The sequence below is a fragment of the Alexandromys fortis genome, unplaced genomic scaffold, assembly GCF_014885135.2.
Source record: "Alexandromys fortis isolate MF-2015 unplaced genomic scaffold, M_Fortis_MF-2015_v1.1 scaffold_86, whole genome shotgun sequence".
NCBI classification, from domain to species: domain Eukaryota; kingdom Metazoa; phylum Chordata; class Mammalia; order Rodentia; family Cricetidae; genus Alexandromys; species Alexandromys fortis.
The window spans coordinates 903,888-926,836 of record NW_026067965.1 but is presented as its reverse complement, the minus strand read 5'-3'; the positions used below and the strand labels follow the sequence as shown (position 1 = coordinate 926,836).

General features: G+C 50.1%; 2 protein-coding genes across 8 annotated transcripts in view; one reads left to right on the top strand and one right to left on the bottom strand.

The window, feature by feature from the left end:
- Positions 1 to 1,512: 1,512 nt before the first annotated feature.
- On the top strand, positions 1,513 to 11,752 carry Stard5 (StAR related lipid transfer domain containing 5). Its single transcript, XM_050153940.1, has 6 exons — positions 1,513 to 1,676; positions 2,289 to 2,338; positions 2,691 to 2,823; positions 6,841 to 6,958; positions 7,635 to 7,728; positions 11,024 to 11,752. Exons 1-6 carry the CDS (start codon positions 1,578 to 1,580, stop codon positions 11,169 to 11,171), a joined length of 642 nt encoding a protein of 213 aa, XP_050009897.1. The 5' UTR covers positions 1,513 to 1,577; the 3' UTR covers positions 11,172 to 11,752.
- The window catches only part of Il16 (interleukin 16), a 99,201-nt gene continuing 87,939 nt past the window's right edge, over positions 11,688 to 22,949 (bottom strand). For all 7 annotated transcript variants that reach the window (XM_050153933.1, XM_050153932.1, XM_050153934.1 and 4 more), the window contains 6 exons: positions 21,173 to 22,241; positions 20,297 to 20,465; positions 18,259 to 18,360; positions 15,990 to 16,248; positions 15,557 to 15,679; positions 11,688 to 14,043 (listed from right to left, as the gene is read on the bottom strand). In XM_050153933.1, the coding sequence (XP_050009890.1) occupies positions 13,856 to 14,043; positions 15,557 to 15,679; positions 15,990 to 16,248; positions 18,259 to 18,360; positions 20,297 to 20,465; positions 21,173 to 22,241 (1,910 nt within the window). In that variant the 3' untranslated portion in view covers positions 11,688 to 13,855. The remainder of the gene's footprint in view (positions 14,044 to 15,556; positions 15,680 to 15,989; positions 16,249 to 18,258; positions 18,361 to 20,296; positions 20,466 to 21,172; positions 22,242 to 22,949) is intronic.

Below are 22,949 nucleotides of genomic sequence, written 5' to 3'. Positions count from 1 at the left end.
TTGAACACTCTGTTCATGTGCATACACACACACACACACTTAAAAATAAAATGAATCTTTTAAAACCTCTAACTAAAATCGCTACACAGTATATGTGCTTTCTTTTTCCATCTGTTTGTTTGCAAGTGATTGGTTCCTTTTCTCTTTTCCAAGCCCTTGGAGCCACTGGTCTCTACCTCACCGAGCTGTGACTAGATGATTAGATGCTAAATGACTCAATCCAGGTAAAATACTTGTGTAGGACAGCAGCTATCAAGCCGTAAATGTGAACAAACAGAAACCGTTGCTAAGGGAACGACGCACAGGCATCTCCTTACTTATTTACTGGAGTCACAGTATCTGGAGCTAATGCAATGAATATTCTGTGGTAGCCCCGCTCTGGACACCTAGCTCAAAGCCAGCTAGGGGTTCTGTGAGGCCTGCCAGGGAACCTGGTGGCCTGAGAGGCCAGGACTTTGTGGGAGGACACTGACCAACAAACCATGTTAGACTCAGCCTGGGCCTCCGCTCTCTTTAGCAATCCTCCATGGCGCTAACCTCAGTTCCATCTCCTGTGTTATAGGAGTTTAATGGTTACACAATATCCCACATAATGGGTCTCTTGTAACTTGGCTTAATGCATTGACAAATAAGTTTGTTTCCATTACAAGGGCAATCTTCCTTGCCTTGGTGCTGGTGAGGTTGTTGGGTTAAAGAGGAAGCACAGGCAACTGTTAATATGTATCATTGTTTTGTTGGCAAAACATTGCACACTTGCATGTTAGCATCTGCCGTGAGCATCTCCGGTACTGTTACTAACACAGGGCCCCAACACAGCTTGTTCTGTTTGTTCCCTAGATGGGTCTCCTCATTTAATTTGACCAGGGTTCTACATCTTTTGTGCCACGGTCATTTATTTTGTCACAAAGTATCTTTCCATGTATGATGCTTTCTTTTTTTATTCAAAAAGTATCTTTTTGTTTCGACATTTCTCAATGATTTAAAGCCATTTTTAACAGCCAAATAACTTACTTTTAGTTAAAATATATCTCAATTTTATCTCCCATTTTTATCTTTGATGGTTTTATATGCTTAATTTTTCAAGCACAACAAAATGAGCAGCTTGTACTATTAGAGGCGGACATCCCTGAGCAGGCTTCCTGAACAGTGGCAGATGGGTCCCCTCCTGCCTGCCTCCACGACCTGCTCCTCCACATCCCCGGGGCCACCCCGCAGAAACCCCCCTGGGGAGTTGTTTGCTATGAAAACTGTACGGTCTCAGTCAGAGCCGAAAACCTCTGAGCACCAAGGGGAAATCACCACGCCACTCTCTAGCCCAGGAGTAGTTCCTGGCCCTGCCCAGAGTAGGCAGATGCCCAGCAGGCTTCCTGAATCCCGCCCAGAGATGACACACATCGCAGGGCCAGCCTCCCTCTTCAGACTTGCCGATTTCCAGGAGGGACGGAATTGTTTGAGAGCAAAGACCAATTCTGAGAGGGAGGCGGAGCCCGAAGGCGGGGCTCCAGGCTCCGCCCAAGGCCCGGTTTTCCGCCTAGCAAAACCGGTGCTGCACAGCTGGGACCCTGCACGCCGCTGAGATGGACGTGTCTTGGGCCACTCAAGAGAGTGAGGCGGTGGCGGAGAAGGTGCTCCGGTATCGGCGGGACGAGTCGGGCTGGAAGAAGTGCCGGGAAGGCGTGAGTGAGGGACTGAGCGGGAAAGGGGATCTGGAGACTGTTCCCAGGAGCTTGAGTCTTCCAAACTCCCAGGCTTCTCCTCTCCCTGAGATTTTCTGCACCCCAGCCCCCGGAGGTGGATTGAGGGAGCTTTTCCACGGAGAGTGGCTGCTCTGCTCTCTCGGACTCCCGGAGATCCCCGCCCCTTTCAATGAGAACACACTCAAGGTCACCTGACAGGTTTGAGGTTAGGCTTGGACCTGCAACTCCAGGTACCGAGTCTTTCCTCCGTACACTATAATAATACAGTCCCTTCTCCCAGGAGTGCCAGGGAAAGAAACCGTTTTCTTCCTTGACGCTTCTGATGTTTTCTTTAAAATAAATATCCCTAACTTGCTTGAGGAAACAAAAGTTCTTGGTGGCGTTTAAGGCGATTGGAGACGCGCCCGTGACTTCTGGAGTCAGCCTGAGGGGATCTCGTTGGTCATCACCTGCTGTGGGGCCCCTTAGTCCATGAGGAATCCCAGCTGTGCCAGGAACGGGTTGGGTGACATTGGAGAATCCTCTCTTGAGATCCCAACTCCAAGACTTCCTCTAGCTCTAAACCTCTTGCATTCTGTGCCTTTTTGACAGAATGGCGTTTCAGTTTCCTGGAGGCCGTCTGAGGAATTTCCAGGGAATCTGTAAGTGCACGCTTCGAACAAAGCTTGTCAGATCCTCGACTCCCTTCCTAGTTTCTCTGGGGTTGCCTCATGAGAGATTCCAACCCACCCTGGCCCCCCTGTGATTCCCCAGTCCTCTTCCAGAAAAGCCTTAGCTAGTGTTTTGGATCATTTCTAGCAAGCTGTGTTCCGTGAGGGCTTAGTACCTGTTTGTGCAGGCGAGAGGGGAGGCGGGCTAGCATATTTTAGCCCTGTTTTTAGCCCTGTTTCTGCCCTAGAACAAGGACAGACATGCAATAATAGACTTGATGTAAAATCCTAAGATAAGCAAGTTGAATTGATGTCTTGGGTCAAATTCTTCCCCGTGTTCCAGGTACCGCGGAGAAGGGATTCTGTGTGGGACACTGGAAGAGGTGTGGGATTGCATAAAGCCAGTTGCTGGCGGCCTCCGGGAGAAGTGGGACGACAACGTGACCAGTTTTGAAGTTGTCCAAAGCATCACAGATGTAAGTTTCACTGGGTATTTCGTCTGAGTGTCTCGTCCTGCCGCAGTACCCTGACCCCATCTCCTCTGAAGGCAAGAGGAGTACCCTGCAAGCCATCACAGCTTCGGCCCTCTGGAAACAGCGTGACTCCTCTAAGAGGCCAGAAACCCTCAGCAGAGCCAGGGGCTATAGATGAGGAAACTCCATGCAAGCCTGGGCTCCCCACAACACAGAGGCAGGCCTGGGTTTAGACTAACAGATTAGTTTGAAGCATTGTCAGAGCCACTGACAGAGCCATTTTAGTCTTTTGCCCACAGGAGGACCACTGCATGGGACCACTTCCGGATTGCAGCATCTCCTTTAGGAAAGTGTGTGCCCCGCAGACCAGCCCTGCCCAGCAGAAACCCTTGCTATGGAGCAGCATTGTTCTGCAACTGTCTTGTCTAGTGTGGGAGCCTCAGGTTCCCATGGGGCCATGCAGCCTGAAAAGGTGGCTGGTTTGAGGAAATGAATTATTCATCTTAACAAATCTAAATGTAAATTTAAATAGCCTCGCGGGCTAGGGGCTGTTACAGGAGACAGCTGCAGCCTTGATGAGCCTGCCCCAGCATCATCTCTAACTTTAAGGCCTTGCTTCATTTTAGTCAGAGACACTCAGAAGGATAGAAAACCACAGTGAAAACACATACACAGGCAACGCCAGTGGGGCTAACCTGTGGGATTTGCATGGCGTCTTAGGGTTGCTGTCTAGGACCTCTCTGGCATGGCCTGGTGCTTATGTAAGCAGGTAGCATTGTGAAACCTCACAGTGTTTTCCAGCTGGCCAAGCTGTGGAGCCAGGTGTCTTTGTCCTGACCTCATTTCAGTTCCGTCTGTTGTCCGTGGGAGACTTTGTCAGAGTTGTCTGAAGGATGGGGCGGAAATCCCTGGGAAGACTGGTAATTTCATATCCTTATCAGTCAAAGATGGAATCGAAACACACAGAGAGGATGGTGCTGTCTCAACCCTTCTTCCATCCCTCTGCTGCCAATAAGAAGAGAGCGGATCTCAGGCTCTGGTGTGCCTGTGACCCTATTTAACTCACGTCCCTCACTGTGAGGCCAATGGGCAGCCTGGGCTGGGAGTCAGACTTGAGCGATTTTGCGTGTAATTTGCAGTTGCCTTTAGCTTATGACAAGTGATATTCTCTCTCTCTCTCTCTCTCTCTCTCTCTCCATTTCTAATAGTTAAAGGGCTTTCTTTATAAAACCAGCTGGTCTAAGTGGGGGCATTTGCAGAACCACAATAAACAGATATGATTTTCTTGCTCTGGATTAAGTGACACCAGCGCAAGAAAAGGATGCAAAGAGAGAATACAAAGTATTATGCCCAAGTGGGTAAAGTTGAGCAACCCTTGGTTAATGACTTGTATATATAATACAAATGCCATAACAGAAGGACTTGACTTACATATTTGTGTGTAAGGGGGTATACATGTATGTATGTTCATGTGTGCGTGGTGCCCCAAGAAGTGTCTCATGCAGTCATTCTCTGCTTTATATACTGAAGCAGAATCTCTTGCTGAATCTGGAGCCTGCAGTTCCAGCCAGCATGCCCCAGGCACTCCCTAGGGGCCCCTGCCTTCCTTCTGGAACTACAGCTGAGTTAACACTCCCATCCAGCTTGTGTGTGGGTCCTGGGGGGTTCTGAGTTCCAGTCCTCACACTCACATAGGAAGTGGCTTCACCCGCTAAGCCATGCCCATAGCCTGGCACACTGTCTCTTGGGATCAGGAGTGGCCCCGTCTCCTGAGCACATTCCCACCTCTGGGTCTCAGTACAGTGGTTGGTGGGGCTAAGAGAATGTAAGCTAAGAAAGCCGCAGGCTGATGGGTGAGCCGCCGTGATGGTGGTTGACCCATCAATGCTGTTAAGGTGGTTAGCGGATGTTCTGTTCCTGGCTTCAAGCTCCCTGTCCTGAGCCCTGGGGAAGAAGACAGTCTGACAGGAGTAAAGACAAGCTGCCAAATGCACACAGGTAAAGGAGCCAAGCAGGAGCTGATCCCCCTCCGGTCACAGTGCCGCCTCTCAAAGGAAACCAAAAATAGCCTCCTAACTCTGTCACCTTCACCTCAGCCCCAGTTCTGGGTCCCAGTGGCTTTATCTCTCAGCTCTTCCCCCAGGGGGATGTTTCTCTCTGGTGCTGCTTTCCAGGCACCACCTGTGCCCAGCGTACCCATGTGGCACTCACCTGTGCGGAATTCTCTTCCCTTCTAAGTCAGTTCTCCACCATGACTGACTGGTTGGGTCTAGTGGGGCTTTCTGGCTCCTCTGGGGATGCTGGCTTGTCTCTGGCTATGATAAGAGACCCTGATCCCAGTGCAGTCATATCCCCTAGCGGAGCCCAGCCAGTCTTCTGGTGCATGAAGCATGAATCCTCAAACTTTTGGCTTGTGTTTCCTCGAACAGATTTTTGAAAGTCTATGTCTCATTCCAACACATGTTATTATCTAACATCCAATTCACAGCTTAATTTTCATAAAGTGTGAAGCCTGGATTTTTTGACATGTACTGTTTGTTATTTTTGAGCAAAAGCAATGGCATTTAGTTCTGTCTTAATAATATGGACTTCTATTTTTTATGTACCGTTTTTAAAATGGCACATAGCTGTAATCCCAGCAGCCAGGAGGTAGAGGCATGAAGAACACAAGGTTGGGGACAGCCAGGCTACTTAGGAGCTCCAGGCTAGGCAGGGTTACGTTTCAATTCGATAAACAAAGCAAGCCACCACCAACACAAAGTACCTGTCATCAGAATGTAATTATTTTGCTTGAACTTTGTTTTACACAGCCCACTGAGTTGTTTGTTTGCTTGCTTGCTTGTTTGTTTTAAGACAGGGTCCCTAGCTAGCCTAGAACTCGCTATATAGATCAGGCTGATATTGAACTCAGAGAGATTCGTCTGCTTCTGCCTACCAAGTGCTGAGATTACATGCTTATACTACTAATATCAGCATCATCCGCTCCGTTTTCTCCCTCCCATGTGTTTCCTTGGACATCACCAAATGTTATTATAGATATTCATATATGTTGAAAAAAAGACTTTTTAAATCATCTATTTCTTTTGATCACAAGACTCTTTTTAAAAAAAAAGAAGAACTAGACTGAGTTAAGAGTAGAATTTATTAAGGTAACATGATTATATTCGGAAATTTGAATGAAGAATGATAAAGCACAAAGAGAAAAAGTGTTTTTCATCTCTGCATGGGATGTGTGAGAACTCTTTGTTCTCATTAATTCATGTGTTCGTTGAAAGATTGGCCCGTTGCCGAGAGACACAGCCTTCCGCAAATGCTAAGGAGAGGAAGCACAGGCTGCTGGGGAACTTAGGCATCCCAAACAGCAGAGAAGCCAAGGACGAGAGGGGGCTCTTGTTCGTTAGGAGAAACAGTAACGATAAGGGGCAAGGACCTTTCCTTTCCAATGGTGTCCATCAGTGTGATTCGGACAGCTCACGGGCATCCTGATTCTTCCTAGAGGACGGGTACGGGATGTGTGGAGGAGCCATGAACCTGGAGTGAACTAGGGTCTGGAGCGAGTGACTCTTCAGTAATTCCTAAGACAGAGGCTTCCCTCGGACTCCAGATGGAAGCAGAAGCAGATGTTACAGTTGTAGAAAGCAACGGTTACTTCTATGGTGCCTGCTACAAGATATGGGAATTCAGAAATGGACTTGTGTCTTGGGCTGTGCTTAGGGGGGAACTGACATTCTGAGCCCAGCGTGGGGCACCGTGACCAAATATGACAGTTGGCATTCCTGCAGATCTTTGGCACAGCAAGGAATTGTACCCAGGGCATTGCAAGCTAGGATGATACTAGATGGGTGGAGAAGATTTTTTTTTTAAGACATGGAGATGAAATCATTTGGCCTCAGTGCACCTGCTGGAAAGTGCCCCAGTGTCCCCAGACTTCCTTTGGGTTCTCCCGCTTGCAGCTCCTCCATACTTCTGTGTATGAGATGACTTGTCTTCAGTAGACTTGGGCCCGTTTTATTTTGGCAGATGCTGTGTGTGAGCAGAACCTCCACACCCTCGGCCGCCATGAAGCTGATTTCTCCCAGGGACTTTGTGGACTTGGTGTTGGTGAAGAAATATGAGGATGGCACCATCAGTTCCAATGGTACGTGACGGGAGGTGTCTGCCGGCTGTCCTAGAGGCGGAACTCTATCTTACACACCCCTAGCTCTTCGAGGACAGCTGAGTGATTGGGGACCATCAGCAAGCTCATGTGTCCCATCTTCTTCCCTTGTAGAGTTGGGGAGACTGTACCCGAGAGTCTGGAATGGAGAGACCTAATACCTGGGCCTTTCTGTGTCCCAGATCTGTTCTGATCCCTGCTGAGCTCAGTCCGCACCGTCAACATGTGGATTGCAGTTGCTCTCCTTGTATGTCAGTGTGTCAGGTCCACAGGAGCATCCTAATCATGTGGTTGCTTTCTGCCCTGTTCCTTCCCCATGGGCAACAGAGTCCCACGATTCTTCCGCGTCTCCCTCTAGGGAAGCTCAGGGACATATCCTCACTTCTATGGACTGAAATTTGAGAGAGGAATCTTTCTTCTCCTACCCTGAGCCTTAGATTCTGGAATGTTCTTTCTTCTTAAATTACTAAAGGGTTGGGGGAAAAGCTGTGTGGGGGTGAGGATGCATGTGTGTGTGAACTGGAGTGGGTGTAAGCGTAAGGAAGCTGATAGGTAGCAGAACCCTTTGCTGGGCACTGGACTTCGGTCACTGGTCACCTCAGTGTTGGTGTCCCTGTTGTCTGAAGGTGAGTTCACTGACCTCAAGAATGTCTTCCAGCTACCCACGTGGAACATCCATTGTGTCCCCCAAAGCCAGGTTTTGTGCGAGGATTTAACCATCCGTGCGGGTGCTTCTGTGAACCACTGCCAGGGTAAGGAGATTGGGGGGAGGACTTTGTCTCAGACCTAAGCATAACACCTCTGTGAACTCAGAAAACAGGCACTTTGGCTGTAACCCACAAAAGTAACATCAATGTTACAAAATGCATTGGCGCCGGCAGGCACTCAGCCACAGTCGGTGCTCCTGGGGAAGTTGTAAGTTACTTAGATTAATCTGGATGTGAGAATCCCTCTCTCCAGCCCCACAGGACAGGACAGGCAAATGTGCTGTATGTACACAGTGACCACCCCTCCTTTACCAGAAGTGAGACAGCGCTCAGGGCCTCGAAGACAGTTCCAAGACCATGTTGTGAATCAGACGGCCCTGAGTACACTCACAGACACAGCCAGGGTCTTGCCAGGAGCTCTCGAGTAATGAGCTGCCTGAAGGTCACAGGTTTATTTTGAGCACCACCCAAGTTAACAAGGAGAGGAATTGCACCTGCTGGTGTAGCCCTGCGTTTCCCGCAGCCAGCCAGAGGGAAATGTGTGGGCTTCCTCTCACAGTCCCAGAAGGCTGGTCTATTACTAAAACCCAGACGGAGCACCCCCTCCCCACCCCTCTACCCCCCGCGGAACACTATGTCTGCCAGGCTGGCTCTCAAACATCTCTTGGAAGGCTCTTACATGCCTCAAGATCTTGCGTCTGCGGTAGTAAAGCCGTGCTTCGGCATGCGCACGCATGCGCACAGCTTTGGTCCCGGTATTGAGATCAGACCCTCTGATTTGGGCCTAGGAAACTACTCTGGACCACTTTTCCTTGCTCTCCTCCCTGCAGTCGGGTGCGAGACATCCTTGCCTTTCCAGGTTGCCAGGCACATTGCAGCAGAGTGTCTCGAGTAAGAGCAGAGACCTTGCTCCTTGAGGCTGGATCTCAGGACTGGCTTAAGGAAACGCGCAGCATGCAAGCTTTAGCTGATGTAACTGTGATCATGGCCCGCGTTCTATAGAAGGGGTGGGTAGGACGGAGAGGTTATATAACTAGCCCAAGATCACAGGCCAGCAAGTGATAAAGCCTCAGCTTAAACCTGGCCATCTGTCTTCCATATTGACTGTGTTTTTTTTTTCTTTCTGTGTTTAAAAAACAGATAGAAAACATCTGTTCTCTGTGGGCTTAATTCTGATGGGGCAGGAGAAGATAAACAAGGCACAAATGAAAGTAATTATGTTGTATGTACACTAGGAATTACTCCATATTATATGCTGTGTAGAAATCTAAGGGATGGTGAACCGGCCTCGGGTAGGGTGGAAGTGAGTCACCCAGGAGGTCAGCAAAAGCCTCCTTGATAGGAGTCTCCTGGATCACAGTGGCCTGTGCAGGTCCAGGGTTCCTCTGGGTGGAAGCAGGTGTGGGTACAAGGGAAACTGTGGAAGGAAGTCACTGAGTCGGATCGGGGAGGGGCCTGGAAGCAGGGCCAGACCTCGCCAGCCTCGTAACTGGGAGCCTTAGTGAGGGCTGAGCATCCACTCCATGACTTCGGTGGAAGCTGCTTGGATGCCCCCAGAGTAGGTGGAGCTGTGACCCAGAGCAGGAGGCCACACTGGGGAGTGAGGTGGAGGTGACTGGGCTCAGACTCTCTGTGACGGAGGGAGCGCTGTCTCCCAGGACACTAGAGTCTTTGGAGGAGGCGACATCAGAGCTGCATTTGTGGCGCCCCTGCTGTGAATGCCAGGGAACATTTTCCGTGCTCCACGTGTGTTCTGGTGAAAGTGTCATGACAAACTCCTGGTGGTTTCTGTGAGGACAGTCATGATGCCCTGAGCCCCTTTTTAGCCACTTTGGCCTACCCCTTGGGTCTCTCCCCAAGTAGCTTGACTCTCCTGTGATGTTGTACTGCCAAGCCCAGGGCTCCCCAGAGAGAAATGTGGTCATGAACTCTGATTTCTTACTGACCTATTTAAGTTTCCAAAGAGAACACAGCAGAGTGACCATGAGGGATAGACTCGGGGGAGAGGGGGAGTCTTGGGGGTGACAGAGAAGGGCCCCAGAATCGATTGGAGCTAGCTGGTGAGGGAGGGAGAAGATGGAATCTGACAGAGCTGAGGATTTAAGATCCAAAGGGAGCCCTGCCCCCAGATCGCCCTCCCTCTCCTCTCCCTCTTCCTTCCCCCCCCCAGGGGTAAAGAAATGCCGGTCTAGACCAGTCCCTACACTGCTCCTCCACTTGCCCTGTCCTCCTGAGACCTCAGTAGTTGCCTGTACTGCTGGGGGGTGGGGAGGGTGTTAAGAGTCCTCAATACCAGAAGTTCCAAGTCAGAGAAAGAAAACCTCAGAGGTGCGTGCTGTGTGGAGTTTTTGATGAGACCAAAGCTGTGAACAGCATCATTCAAATAGAGTGCCACATGGTAGGGAGGGGGAAAATACCACACGGCCTCTCCAAACCTGGCCACTGCAGCATTTGTGACCACGAGGACCCCTCCAGGTTCCCGTTTGGTCATGCCCTACTTCCTCTATTGTGTGAAATCTGATTTCAGCTTCTGGATTAATCTAATGCCCTGTTGCTGCTTCATCAGTAGATGGGACCCTGCATCTGGGCTTCTGCTACCCCTTGCCGAAGCCTCTTCGACACATGTATAAAGGAGCCCTCGGTTCTCTAAACCAGAGCTCAGAATTTGAATCTATGGTTCCATTTCCCTCCTGAAATAGGGCTGAGGATTTCACAGGACTCCAGTCCATACGTAGTTACCATAATGTAGTATGTTTCCAATTAAGATTGCGCGATCTAAAATAATTCTCTCCACAAAATAGTAGTAAATGAATTGCATGCTAAGTGACATTTTAGGAAAAAAAAAAAAACAATCATCAGTCAGCTCTTCTAAGTAGAAGCTGAGGAGAATGGCGCTATTTTCCAGTTTTGCAAATTTCGTCCATGTCAGACTTAATAACACATCTGTGACAGAGCGTGTTGTAGGGCCACAAATCACACAGGATAAAAACCCTACCGCCTGGCATTGGCACGGAGGGAGTTTCAACCTTGCCCACCTCTGGAAAGGGCCCAGAATGTCCCAGAAGTCCCCGGTCATCGAAAACACAGCCGTCAATAACAGCCACAAGGAACATCTGCACGTCCCACCCAGGGCATGGCACCAGCTCCCCCGGGCAGTGTGTCCTCTAAAAGACATGGTAGAACAAGGGGGTGGAGAGGAGCCCTGGGCACTGAGGCTGGAGCAGGTGTGGAGGTGATCACCATGTCTGAGCCACTTCTGCTGGTCGCTGGTCGTGGCTCTGGGCTTCGATGCCTCTGTGGTACATGTCTAACACGACACCCCTGCTGTTTGTTTTCTCAGGGAGCCCAACAAAACCAAGCTGGTCACGTTCTTCCAGACAGACCTGAGTGGCTACCTCCCACAGAGCGTGGTAGACTCCTTCTTCCCTCGCAGCATGGCCGAGTTCTACCCCAACCTTCAGAAGGCCGTGAGGAAGTTCCATCACTGACATGTCGCCTAGTAGCAAGAAACACCCCATCTGTTGAGTGTCAAAGAACATGGAAGAGCTACTGTGGCCTTTGGAGATGCCCTAGTGAACAGGAAGTCTCGGGAGTGTCTGCCCAGGAAGGACAGCAGCACACACACACACACACACACACACACACACACACACACACACACACACGCGCGCGCGCGCGCCTACTTCCTCTTGGCCTATGGTGTGGAAGGCGCTGTCCATCGGCTTGCGGTGGTACACACATTCCTGGCAGGATACTGCTATGGCCTCCTGACCAAGACATGGCTGGAACATCCTTTGATTCCTTGTGGTTCAAGGGCCCTGTGCGTTGCTGTCAGACCCCTTGTCTCTGTGCCAGGCTTAGAGAATCATCATCTATCCTGGTCCTTAAGTCCTGCTCCTCTGGCATTTGGAGCTCCTAGACTTTTGTCCCAGACTCCTGTGTCCATTTTCTGATACAGTTTTATATACCAGTTTTTAACACAAGACTTTCCCTCCCTTACAAAGATGTCAACTTGGAAAACGTTTCAAAGCACAGAATAAGCCTTAAAGGAAACACACTTTTTACCTAATTTTTTTTTATTTTTTTTTATTTTTCATCAGACTTGTCTTTTCCTGTTTGTCCTGTCGTGAGTTAATGTTTGTGTCCCCATGAAACCAAACTGTATCTTTGGGAGGGAGCGGGAGTTCTTGTGACCTGTGTGAGTCATTCTGAGTGGGGCCAGCAGCCCCTGTGTGCATGGGGGACCCTGGGGAGAAGAGCCCCCCACCCCCACCCCGTCCCATCAGGCCATGCTGTCTCCCGTGCTGTGGAACTGCGCAAGCCCACAGTATCTAACAATTGCCACAAAAGCAGCCATTCCAATAGGGACAAATGCTGTCTCCTTAGCTTTTCAAATTTAATCCCTGCTTTTCTTATCACGAAAGGAGAGGTCCCTGTTGGCTGACAGTGTGCTTGCTTGAAGACTGCAGAGACGACGTGGTGCCCCTCACAGTCCAGCCAGCCTCGCCCCTTTAGTAGATTTTAATAATTCCTCTCCTCTTCCTCCATTCGTTCACAGTATGGAGTGTGGAGTCTAGAACACATTTGCACTTTGATAGGGCTGGTTTGGATATTCCCACATCTAGGTCTAGATGGCTTTCTTGCCCCTGCTCTGTTTTCCCTGAGGTTTGGATACCACCTATTGATCTCTTCCTGCTCTCTGGTTTTGTCTCCATGTTAAGCCCACTTGCTGTACCATTCTGTTGGCTGTGATCCACCCTGGTTTTTGTGACAGGTGAGAAACTCACCAAATAGGCTAGGCTGGATGCCCAGGAAGTTCCAGAGAGCTGTATCTTTCTGCTTCCCCGGATCTGGGATTACAAGCGAATGCCACCACACCTGGTTCTTTTGTTTCCATTAGTCTGTTTGGTTGTTTGGTTTTATTTGTGTTTGTCTTTCTGGTCTCTGGGTGTTAGGTTCAAGTCACCAGGCTTGCATGCCAAGCACTTTCCTGACAGCTGTCTCCCCAGCCCCATACCTTTTATTGTTAGATCAAATTTACCGCCTAATAGATCTAAAGGACTGATCTAAACGATATCGTGAATTCTTCCTTTTCTTGTCTACTATATAGCACAAACTTTAAAGTGGGCTGGAGAAATAAGCATGCCAGCTCCAGCCATAGGCTGCCATTTCTCAGAGTAAGGGAGACCGAGCTATGCAAGAGTCGCTGAAGGGCTTTGCAGGGGGAAGAGAGGAGCCCAGCAGGGGTTTCTGAGTCCACTTCAAACAAACATTTTCGACTTAAGATTCTGGAGAGGCTGGCAGGTCACACTGGCAAGCCCCCATTGGCAGTACCCTGAAATAAATGGTGTTTGGTCTGTGATCCTTGCCAGGCCTTCCCTAGGCCGTCCTTGTTTCATGCCCCTCTATCCCCTGGTCCCACTCTTTCTAGGATCACTTCTCAGCCCAAGCAAAAAAAAACAGGTGTTCTTTTTAAGTGTTTGAAAGTGTTCTTTGTGACAGGCTGCATCTTACAAAAAATGCTCCTGACAACATCCCCCCATTTCCCTGAGCCCAGGCAGGTCTGTGCCTGCTCTCAGCGTAAGCAATGCCATGCGACTTCAAAGGCAGACCATTTAAAAAGATGCAGCCCCTGCCTGGCTCTGGTGTGTGCACCAGGCAGCAAGACATCATAGTACAGAAGCCCAGGCCAGGAACAGATTTCTCAGCGCCAGCAGCCAGAGGCACCAGCAGCAACCCTTCCTTCCTAGGGCCCCAGCCCAGCCCATCTTCAACTGGATAATGCTTAGTAGGGCCAAAAGGAACTCTCCTCCAAGTCCTGCCTGTTCTGCAAATTCATAAGAGGAAACTTGCCGTCATGGGGTGGCTTTCAAAGCACCTGGGTGATGTTCAAATCAGGACATGGGTTTCATAGCAAACTCCAATACATCCATTTTATTATGGCACCAGAATATTGGCACTAAGCTGTCTATATACAGTCTATGGTTTGTATCAATCACCTCTGTGTGACCCCCTCAATGGACGGTGTCCCGGAAGGTCCAAACCTGAGCAGCAGCTACCAGAAGCACACCTGGGCTTTCCCCAGCCTGGGTGAGGTGGGCAGCAGAGACCCTGAGAATCGGCAGTGATGGGAGCCTCACACTCCTGCTTTGTCTTGGCGTCGGCACCCTGTCTAGGAGTCCCCAGAAGCTGTCATCTGCTTGCACTGGAGGCCTTTCCTTCTGATGACCACAGTGACAGGCCCGTCCGGTAATGCCTTGATAACATTCCAGGCTTCAAACCGAGAAAGACCTTGCACGGCAGTGCCGGCGAGTTGCAAGATTTCGTCTCCAGGCTGGACTGTCTCACTCTGTTCTGTCCCTATAAAAAAGGAGAAGATGACAGGTGATCCTGAGCTTCACGGGAAACAGGAGGAATAAAAGGCACTTCCTGAGGAACCAGGTCCCTGCAGAAGTGGACCACACACCGACCTCTGGGAGACAGCCAGTGGTTCTAAAGTGAGGCATTTCACAGCATGGCAGCTCAGAGCTTGGATACCAGACTCAGCTGTTTCCAAGTGAGGTTTGAACTCTGACCTCCAGGCTCTGGCATCCATTACCGGTAACCCCTGCCTGTGGCTGACGGCTCATTCCCAAGTGTGCACATGGGCCCAGAATAGTGAAGTGACTTGTCAAGGCCCTGCTACTACTGCACTTGCGGAATTAATATTAGAACCCAGGTCTCTTAGCTTTGACTCCCTCGAGAGCTAAAAACATTTTCTCAGAGCTGTAGCTAACGTGAAAACTTGGGTTAGTTACCATGCATGACTCAGTCCACCCACTGGGTTTCCACAAAAGCTGCAGAATGTAAGATCAGCTAGCTGTAAAGGCTCATAAGGACAGATAGGAGGGACGCGATGCCCTTTGGACGCCAGTTCTAAAAGCTCCCAGACACACCCTTACTTTTTACCTCTTCTTGTGGATAAGGAACCTCTAGACTGGCAAAGAATGGTCACCTGCAGTTAGAGGCAGGGCTGAGACCACACCCAGAGCCTGGCTTCTGACCAATGTTTCTTTCTCCACATCCCTTGCTCCCCTGCCCAAGGCTTCCACCTAAGAAGTGGAAGGAGTTGCAGATACTATGTAGCTGTATGGTAGCTACAAGGTGTTCATGCTTCTCTCGGGGAAGATCCATATTCAGCTGACCAGCATGTCAGACTGTCTGGCAGCCCAGTTCATAATGAAGAAGACATCAAATGGGAAGAATCAAAGAATTCAGGACTAGAGTAAAGCTAACTTTGTGAGCCTGTTGTGGGATATTTGTTCGTGGTATGAAAATGTATTGCTGTGATTGGTGTAATAAAAAAGCTGTGCAGCCAATAGCTAGGCAGGGGGTATAGGCAGGACTTCCAGGCACAGAGAGGAAGTAGGAGGAGATAATCGAGGTGCAGGGTAGAAGTCAGGAGACATGGAGAGGAAACAGGAAGTACAAGATGGGAGAGAGGTAACACCACATGATAGAACGTAGATTAATATAAATGGGTTAGCTTAACTTATAAGAGCTAGTTAGGAACAAGCCTAAGCTATAGGCTGAGCTTTTATAATGAAAGGTAAATTTCTGTGACTTTATTTGGGATCTGGCTGGCGGGACAGAAAAAGACTCATTACACAAGCCCAAGGCTTAGCCACGTAAGAGGGCCCAGCAAAAAGAGAAGTAAGGGCATGGCTGAGCAAGGGCACAAGGTAAGAAAAGCAGAACTGAACACATAGGGGTCAACAGTGACTCAAGGGGCGTGGGAATCTACAATGGCCCAGACAGGTCTCAGGAGTTTGGGGTTTGGGGTGCTTGCTACACACCCACCACTGGAGAGGATGTAGAGGGAAAAGGGACCCACCTTTAAAAATCCTGTTGATGGTGAGAGGCTTGTCTCCATGAAGGGAGCCCTTTCCTCCCTCCAGGCTGAAGCCCAGCCCTGCAGAGGTCTTCTCCAGTGTCACTGTGCAGACAGTGGCTTCCGCTGCAGAGGAAAATACATAGTTTTGGTCAGTGGTCTGTTCTTCTCTCAGGCCCAGCTGCCCAGGTTGATGCCAGCTGTTTAGCCAGACACACACACACACACACACACACACACACACACACACAGAGAGAAACACAGAGAGACTCACATCTCGGCGGCATACCAGGCAAGCTGGGGCGGTGTGTTGGGAACCACACATTACCACACAGCCACCAACAATGGATCTAAATGGCCAAAGGCAGTCAGTGTGTGGCTCACAAGGGGGCATTCCCCACACCAGTCCCCATCCCACCGCACTGGGAACACTTACTAGATTCTACAGAAATGTCACTGGCTGCTGAAGCTGATGCTGCTGAGTCAGTAGAGGAGTTCAGGTCATGAGTGGCCTCCACGGTTGCTCTCCTGGTGACAATCACAGCTTGCCTTGGGTCCCGAGCTTGGCGGAGGATAGCTAGGGCATCATTGTGGGTAGCCCCCTTGAGAGATTTGCCATTGATGGAAAGAACCTCGTAGCCTTTTTGAATCGTGCCTTCCTGGGAGGCCAGGCCATTTGGAAACACTCTGTGAACCTAAGCAAGCCCAAGGAATTAGAACCCACAGACCACCCAAATCAGATCCCCATTTGTGCTGGCAGGGGACCCCAAGCCAGGTACGCAACCATCCCCAGCGGAGTTTAGGCCAAAGACAACACATATTGACTATATCTCAGGGCAGAGCAATAGATGTGGGACAGCATTCCTTCCTTTCCTTCCCTAGTCAGGGCAGAAACCAGCAACAGCGATGGCCAGAGAGTCTTCAAGCACTCTCTCCACACAATGCCCTTGACTGATCCTCCAATCCCATCCACTCCTAGGGAACATCTTCTGCCTTATCCACCCTGGATTCACACTTCTCAGAATGGTTTCCTGGCAAAACTGAGTCTATGGCTTATTAATTAGGGGTATTTATAAGAACAGGTTTCCAAGATCAAAGAAATTTGGGAACACCAGGTTAAATGAAATCTCCGAAAATGTCCATTGTTTAAAGATGCCAGCAACCCTACAATGCCAGTCTACATCTTGGTCCTCTGAGTAAGCAATGCAATAGCATGGTGACTCCTGAAACACCTTTCAGGAGAGCATATCCCTTCTGGGAATGAACTCGGGTCCCATTTTCTACCGCAAGTCCTTGAGGTGCACAATCCTAGGCTGCCTGGACTTCCTCATTCTCCAGCTGATTCCTTCCCTCTTTCTGCATGATATGCGGGGGAGGGGGGAACCTATCTTACAGCCAGAAAGAAAGACACCTCAGTAGGGAAAGGTCCTTGCCACCACATCTAGAGACCCAGATCCCATGCCACACAGCCTGAATCAGGAAGTCAGAGGCCTGAGAATAGCCAAGTCAGCAACTGGGGACCTGAAGCTGCAGGTGAGGGCAATAGCCCATGTTGGTGGGATCAACTAAGCCAGAATCGATTACAGGGCCACAAAGAAAAAATCCCTAAAAGACAAATCTGCTGCCCCTCCCCATGCTATCCCAGACTCTGGGTCCTGCGGAACAGGAGGCTGGGACAAGCTCTACAGGATGCTGGATGAACACCGCGGCATGTGTGGCCTGCGCATAGCACGGTAACCATGTCCACGAGAAGACGAAAGCAGAGCAGCCCCTCCCTTTGCCTTCCGTGGGCTTCTTTTTACATAGTAAGGAAAAGCTGACAGTCCTAGTCCGGAGCTTTAAAAATGCCCTGTGGTTATATAGTGTACCTTTCCAAATCCTAGTGACCACCACAAGCTGTATTTCCAAAGGAAATTATGTGATATTTTACCAAAGTTGGCCCCAATCCATGTGTGTATATGTGCGCACATGTGTGTGTGCAGCAGCGTGTGTGTGCACAAACATGTGGAGGCCATAGGACAACCTCAGCTGTCACACCTCAGGCAGCATTCCCTTTGTGTTTTAAGACAGGGTCTCTCAGCAGCCTGGAATTGCCAACTAGGCTAGGCTGGCTGACAGACAGCTGCGAGTCTGTCTTGGCTTCCTCAGCTCTGCGACTATAAACGTCCCTCCATTCCCGCCTTTCCTTTAACCTGAGTTCTGGGAAGCAGGCCGAGCTTCCCATGCTTGCAAGGCAAGTGCTCTATTGACGGGAGATATTTCCAGATTCCGGTCTCTATTTTTAAAGTATCCTCCACATAATCTCAAGAATACAGGTATTAGGTATAAGACATACAAATGTTCCATTCACATGTTCTGGTGGAGAACGTGCGCACGCATACACGTGTGTGCATGTGTGCACATAAACTCACACAGACACAAATACTTTTTAATGCTCCGTGTGTATTTAGTGTTTGTTTTAATGTACTGGGGCCATTTAGGGGGCACAGAGACCTTTCTTCGTGGAAAGACATATAATGTCAAAGAGTTAAGTCTGGCTCAGATAGGAGCCCACACTGTGCCTCTTGAGAAAGGTACCAATGACTTTCCTTTTAAACACCTTACCAGCGGCCTGGTGCTTCCCATCACAAGACCTCTTCCAGGCAGGTCTTCCCACCCACAGCAACCTACTCTGCCTCCGGCAGGCCAAATCCTGGGCCACTCACCGTGATCACCTTGTTTTCTAGATCCGCCCCTCCTGCCAAGCTGAACCCGAGGCCAGCGCCTTCTTCCTTGTGTAAGATGGTGACGTGAATGCTGTCTAATTGCTGCGGAGGAAAATGATATACATTCACAAATGCCATACTGCAGGCAGCCGCGTGAACAATTTAACACGTGCTTTTGCAACATGCTGGCTTGTTTCATTAAACACCAGCTGGGCCGGTACTACCACCTCCTCAGGCTGCAGTTTCATCACACAGGAATTACAGGAAGCTTGGGAGGGGAAACAAATGTATGTAAAACAGCAAGCCCAGCTTTCTCTCTCTCTCTCTCTCTCTCTCTCTCTCTCTCTCTCTCTCTCTCTCTCTCTCTCTCTCTCTCTCTCACTCACTCTCCCATTCACACCCAACTCCCACAGACTGGGCTACACATGGCTACGCCAGGCTGGAAGATGCTGCTTTACCGTGACATTGTGGGACAAGGGCAGGTGGTGGGATCTGGGTCAAACTCTCGGGGGCCAGTGCTGTTTCCTTTTTCCACAGGCATAGCAGCAGTGAGGGGCCCAGCTGGCACCTTGCTCCATCGTGTACACATACACAGGCACAAACAGAAACTAAGGGTCAGGAACCAGGATAACCTAATTGCACTATCCAAAGGCAGGAGATTCCATTCTAGTCGAGAGCTGGAACCTGGAGCTTCAGTGCCCACAAGAGCCATAGAGGTCACACACGTAGGCAAGATAGACGGGCATGAGTGACAGGCACACAGGGAGAGCCAAACACATCTAATTCGGAGGAAGGCAGGCCCAGGGCTACTGACTCATTCCCTTTAAACAAAATGGTAAGAAATCTCAGGTCTTATGACATCTGAACTCTGAGAACTTTAAAAGACCAAGCAAAATTTATTTTCAAGGCCATGGTTCTTGGGCCACTAGTTGGTACAGGGCACTGGGAAATAAAAACATGGCAAAGCAGTCCCTTGGTCAAGGACTTGTAGGTCTTCTGCCATCTTTTAATGGGGAGTTCCTGGGACAGAAGAGTAACCTGAATGTAAAAGCCCCATTGACCCTGACACTGGCCACATCTTAGGGATTATCTGCAGGCTTTGTTTTTAATCCTATGGGTGACTGCCATGCTACAAAAAAAAAAAAAAAAAAAAAAAAAAAAAAAAAAAAAAAAAAAAAAAAAAAAAAAAAAAAAAAAAAAAAAAAAAAAAAGTATTCTACTAACACTTAGGCTCTGACCTTCAAGTTTTACCTCCAGCGTGTTATTTGCATTGAATTGGGCTCTGAGGACTGGTGTGGTTCAAGCAGGCGACAAATGATTAGTGAGAACCACAGAGGAGAAACTACAGTCCGGAGGCATCTTAGAATCATCAAACTTCACTGCACCCTTGGCTTCAGAAAGGCAGCTGTGGAGAACCACAGCTTTCCAATAGAAAAGGAGAGTCCTCCCTCCCTCTCAGTGCGGGAACGGGTACGGACCCCAGCAGGCTTCCAGAGAGTGAGGTCCACGAGCCCCGCTTCTGACTGCTGGCTCCGGCTCTGGCTGGGTCATTCCCTCTCTATGCACTTCAGCTGAGTTCAGCAACTACAGAGCAAACGGGGCTTTCCGAAAGATGCGGATGAAGCACAGAGGTCCTTTCGAGCTCACCTTGAGGTGCGCCATGGAAATAATGAAGCAGCCTCAGCATGAGAGCCTACCTCCTCTGCGCTGGTTACCACTGGCGGCTCTACACCATGCAGCTTCTCTCTGGACTTTCATGCCAGGTCCTCAGCCCGTGGGATATTCACGCAGCACCGGACTTGAGTTTAGACGCATCATGAACCTCCCTCCTCATTCAGGAAATGGTAAAAGGATGCCAGGCCCAAGGATCTGCTCACACCCCCTGCCCCTGCCACTGGACCATCTGATGCCAGCCCAGTGACAAGCCTTGAGGACTGTAAACTTCTTTAGCTACTTCCCCTCTCGGGGCCCAGCTGAGATGGCCCCAACAGCCCACGGGGAGCCCGTGTCCCTGCAGATGTGCACACAGGAAACCTACCTTCAGTGTCGCCTCATCTAGGACTCTCACTTCCTCAATGAGCTTTTTCAGTTCTTCTGAGCTCAGCAGGGAGATGACTGACTGGCCGGGTTGAGAAGAGCAGTGATCCCTGTCCTCAGTTTCCCCTGGCTCGGTGAGGCCTTCTGAATATTCTCTCAGCTCTGAAAGGCTTTCACAAACAGAGAGAACAAAGTGGGGAAAGGGGGATTCTTGAACTACCCCATCCCTCAAAGGACTCGGCGCTTCAGGAATTCTATTATTTGAGACGACATATCCATCCCCAGCAGCATAAGTAATAAACAAATCACAGCTGATCCAAGAGGGCTAGACCCAGACCCCCAGCCCAGCTGGAGAAGGCCTCAGATCCCCCGACCAAGCCACACGTCTGTGATGCAGATCTCATCCACCTCCTAATTCCAGCCAAAGAGAGAAGCAGGGTGCACAGGGCAGGACTCATAGAGTAAGGGCCACAACGGATACAGGACCAAATGTCCTTACTCCCTGCCTAGGTCCTGGGATCATTAAAAAGCAAAACAGATTCTTGTTGGAGAGCACCTCCCGGCCTCACCCAGTGCTCCATAAGTTGAGAGCGGGCCTTTCAGATACGCATCCACCTTGTGGATATTTGTGGGCAGTTTACCAGGAGCCTGGTCATGGTCCCCACTTCCCGTCCAAGTCAGGTCAGAGGTTGTGTAAACAACTCCTTAACATAGAGGACAGAGCTACAATGCACATGTGACCACATACACATAAGGCGAAAAGATTTTTTTTAACTAGCGTAACTGAGAAACGTTAATATATAATATATATAATTGCCATATAATGTAAACTAGAAGAATGGGGACAGTGGAGAGCAAGCAGGACACAGACACTCACTTGAGGGAGAACCCTGTGTCCGAGGCGACTACTTCACCAGGACCTTCTGGAGCTGTGTTGTTATCGGAAGGTGACTTTGGAGACGCCCTTTCCTTGGGGATGCAGGCGATCTGGCCACAGGAGACGGAAGATGGGAGGCACAGCAGGGACTTCATGACGGCCGATGATAACTGGCTACTGATGGAGTAGAGCTTACTGGCCTTTTCGTCCAGGAGCTTTGTCTCGCAGGACTGGGTCCTGGTCAAGGGGAAGCTCCGTGCCCGCTGACTTGGCATCTTGATGCCTGGGCCTTGAGCATCCTCAGCCAGCAGTCTCAGGAGAGGGTCTGGGGAGAGAGCTTTGGGGCTGGGTCTCTGGCCCGGGGGAGGGGACTCAGACACACCTGGGTCCCTGACCTCGGAGGTGTTAGTGAAGCCTGTGGCTATTGGCTCTGCTGCTGCCTGCCTGTGCTTAGCAGAAACTGTAGGCCCTCGCCCCGGGAGACCAGAAACCCGTCCTCCGTCTTGTTTTCCTGGAAGTTTGGTGGTCTCCCCGGAGCCGGGCTGCAGGCTCAGTCTCTGGACTCCTCTCTCTGGCAGTTGTGAGGAGCCAAAGTTTTCAAAGGAGCTGATTCTCTGCCTGATGGAGGAGGAGGAGGCCTGTGAGTGTGGCCCCGATAACTCCCTGGAAACAGGTGCTGGCTGAATGGCCGAGGCTACATCCGGAAGTCTTCTGGAGTCTGGGACACGATTCCTCAGACCTTTTAGGCTCTGACGAAACCAGGCTGGCTTGGGGGCTACCGGGGGCCCCTTCTTCACAGTACAGCCATCTGCCGACTTGTGAACTCGGGGAGCACCATTGGCAGTATCCATTTTTGACAGGACCCCCTCTGGGTGACCCTGTGTCCCGTCCTCTTCACCCAGGCTGGTGTTGGGCTGCAATGGCATTTGGTTATGGTTCTCACTCATGATAGGGCTAAATAAGTTTTTGATGCAGTCGGAAATTCTAACCCAAGGGTCTTCGGTGCTGGTGTCAAAGCTATAGTCCATCCGCGCCTGCCTCTTCAGCAGCGGGTGTTTTCCTGGTGACGCTGGCGGGCAGAAACAAAGCCAGACCTGAGCAGAGCACCTCACTGGGGATTTTCTCTGTAAATTCAAGTTACGATGCTGAAGAGCCCTGGGGCAGAAAACAGTGGGCATGCTAGGGGCCAGGGCCAAGTGTTGTCACCTAAGTGGGGTGCCAACAGGCAGAATTGAAGAGCCAGAGGAGAGACCCTTTTACCATCTTAACATCCTAGAACTGGGCGTGTTCTTGGGAAGTACCTGCTCTGTCGTTTGACAAGGGAGGACTCTAGCAATCAAGACAGATGAGGGGCCAGGGTGGTCAGGGTCAGACCAGCAGGCCAGACCCCCTGCCACCTCACTGCCCGCTCAGAGGTCCTCTCCACTGTCTAAAGTGGTCACCCAGATCACTTACGAGAAATGAGAAACGAAAGCAATTCTTTTGCTTTTTTAAATCTCCACTCCACGAGCCTCCTGTGGGTCACCATATTTGATCTGAACTGTCCGTGTCACTCAAGAGCAGGAGGGATGACTGTGCCTGCCGGTGGGGTGCAGTACAGCTTCCTGAGGCTCGCTCCTTTCAAAGGCACATGGCACAGCTCTGCACCCACCTGCTCCTGAAGCCGTGACGTCGCGGGAGTGAGGGGCTCTGCCCACACTCAGGTCACGGACCAGCTTGCTTGGAAAATGAGTTTTTCTCAATCAGAAGAACTGATTAAGCTCTTCCAGGTAGAAGA

Excerpts from the sequence above, each read along its gene's own strand:
- Stard5 (XM_050153940.1), top strand. The coding sequence starts at position 1,578 with ATGGACGTGTCTTGGGCCACTCAAGAGAGTGAGGCGGTGGCGGAGAAG. Across the intron at positions 2,339-2,690 it reads GAGGAATTTCCAGGGAATCT|GTACCGCGGAGAAGGGATTC; the intron begins GTAAGTGCACGC and ends CCCGTGTTCCAG. Across the intron at positions 2,824-6,840 it reads TTGTCCAAAGCATCACAGAT|ATGCTGTGTGTGAGCAGAAC; the intron begins GTAAGTTTCACT and ends TTATTTTGGCAG.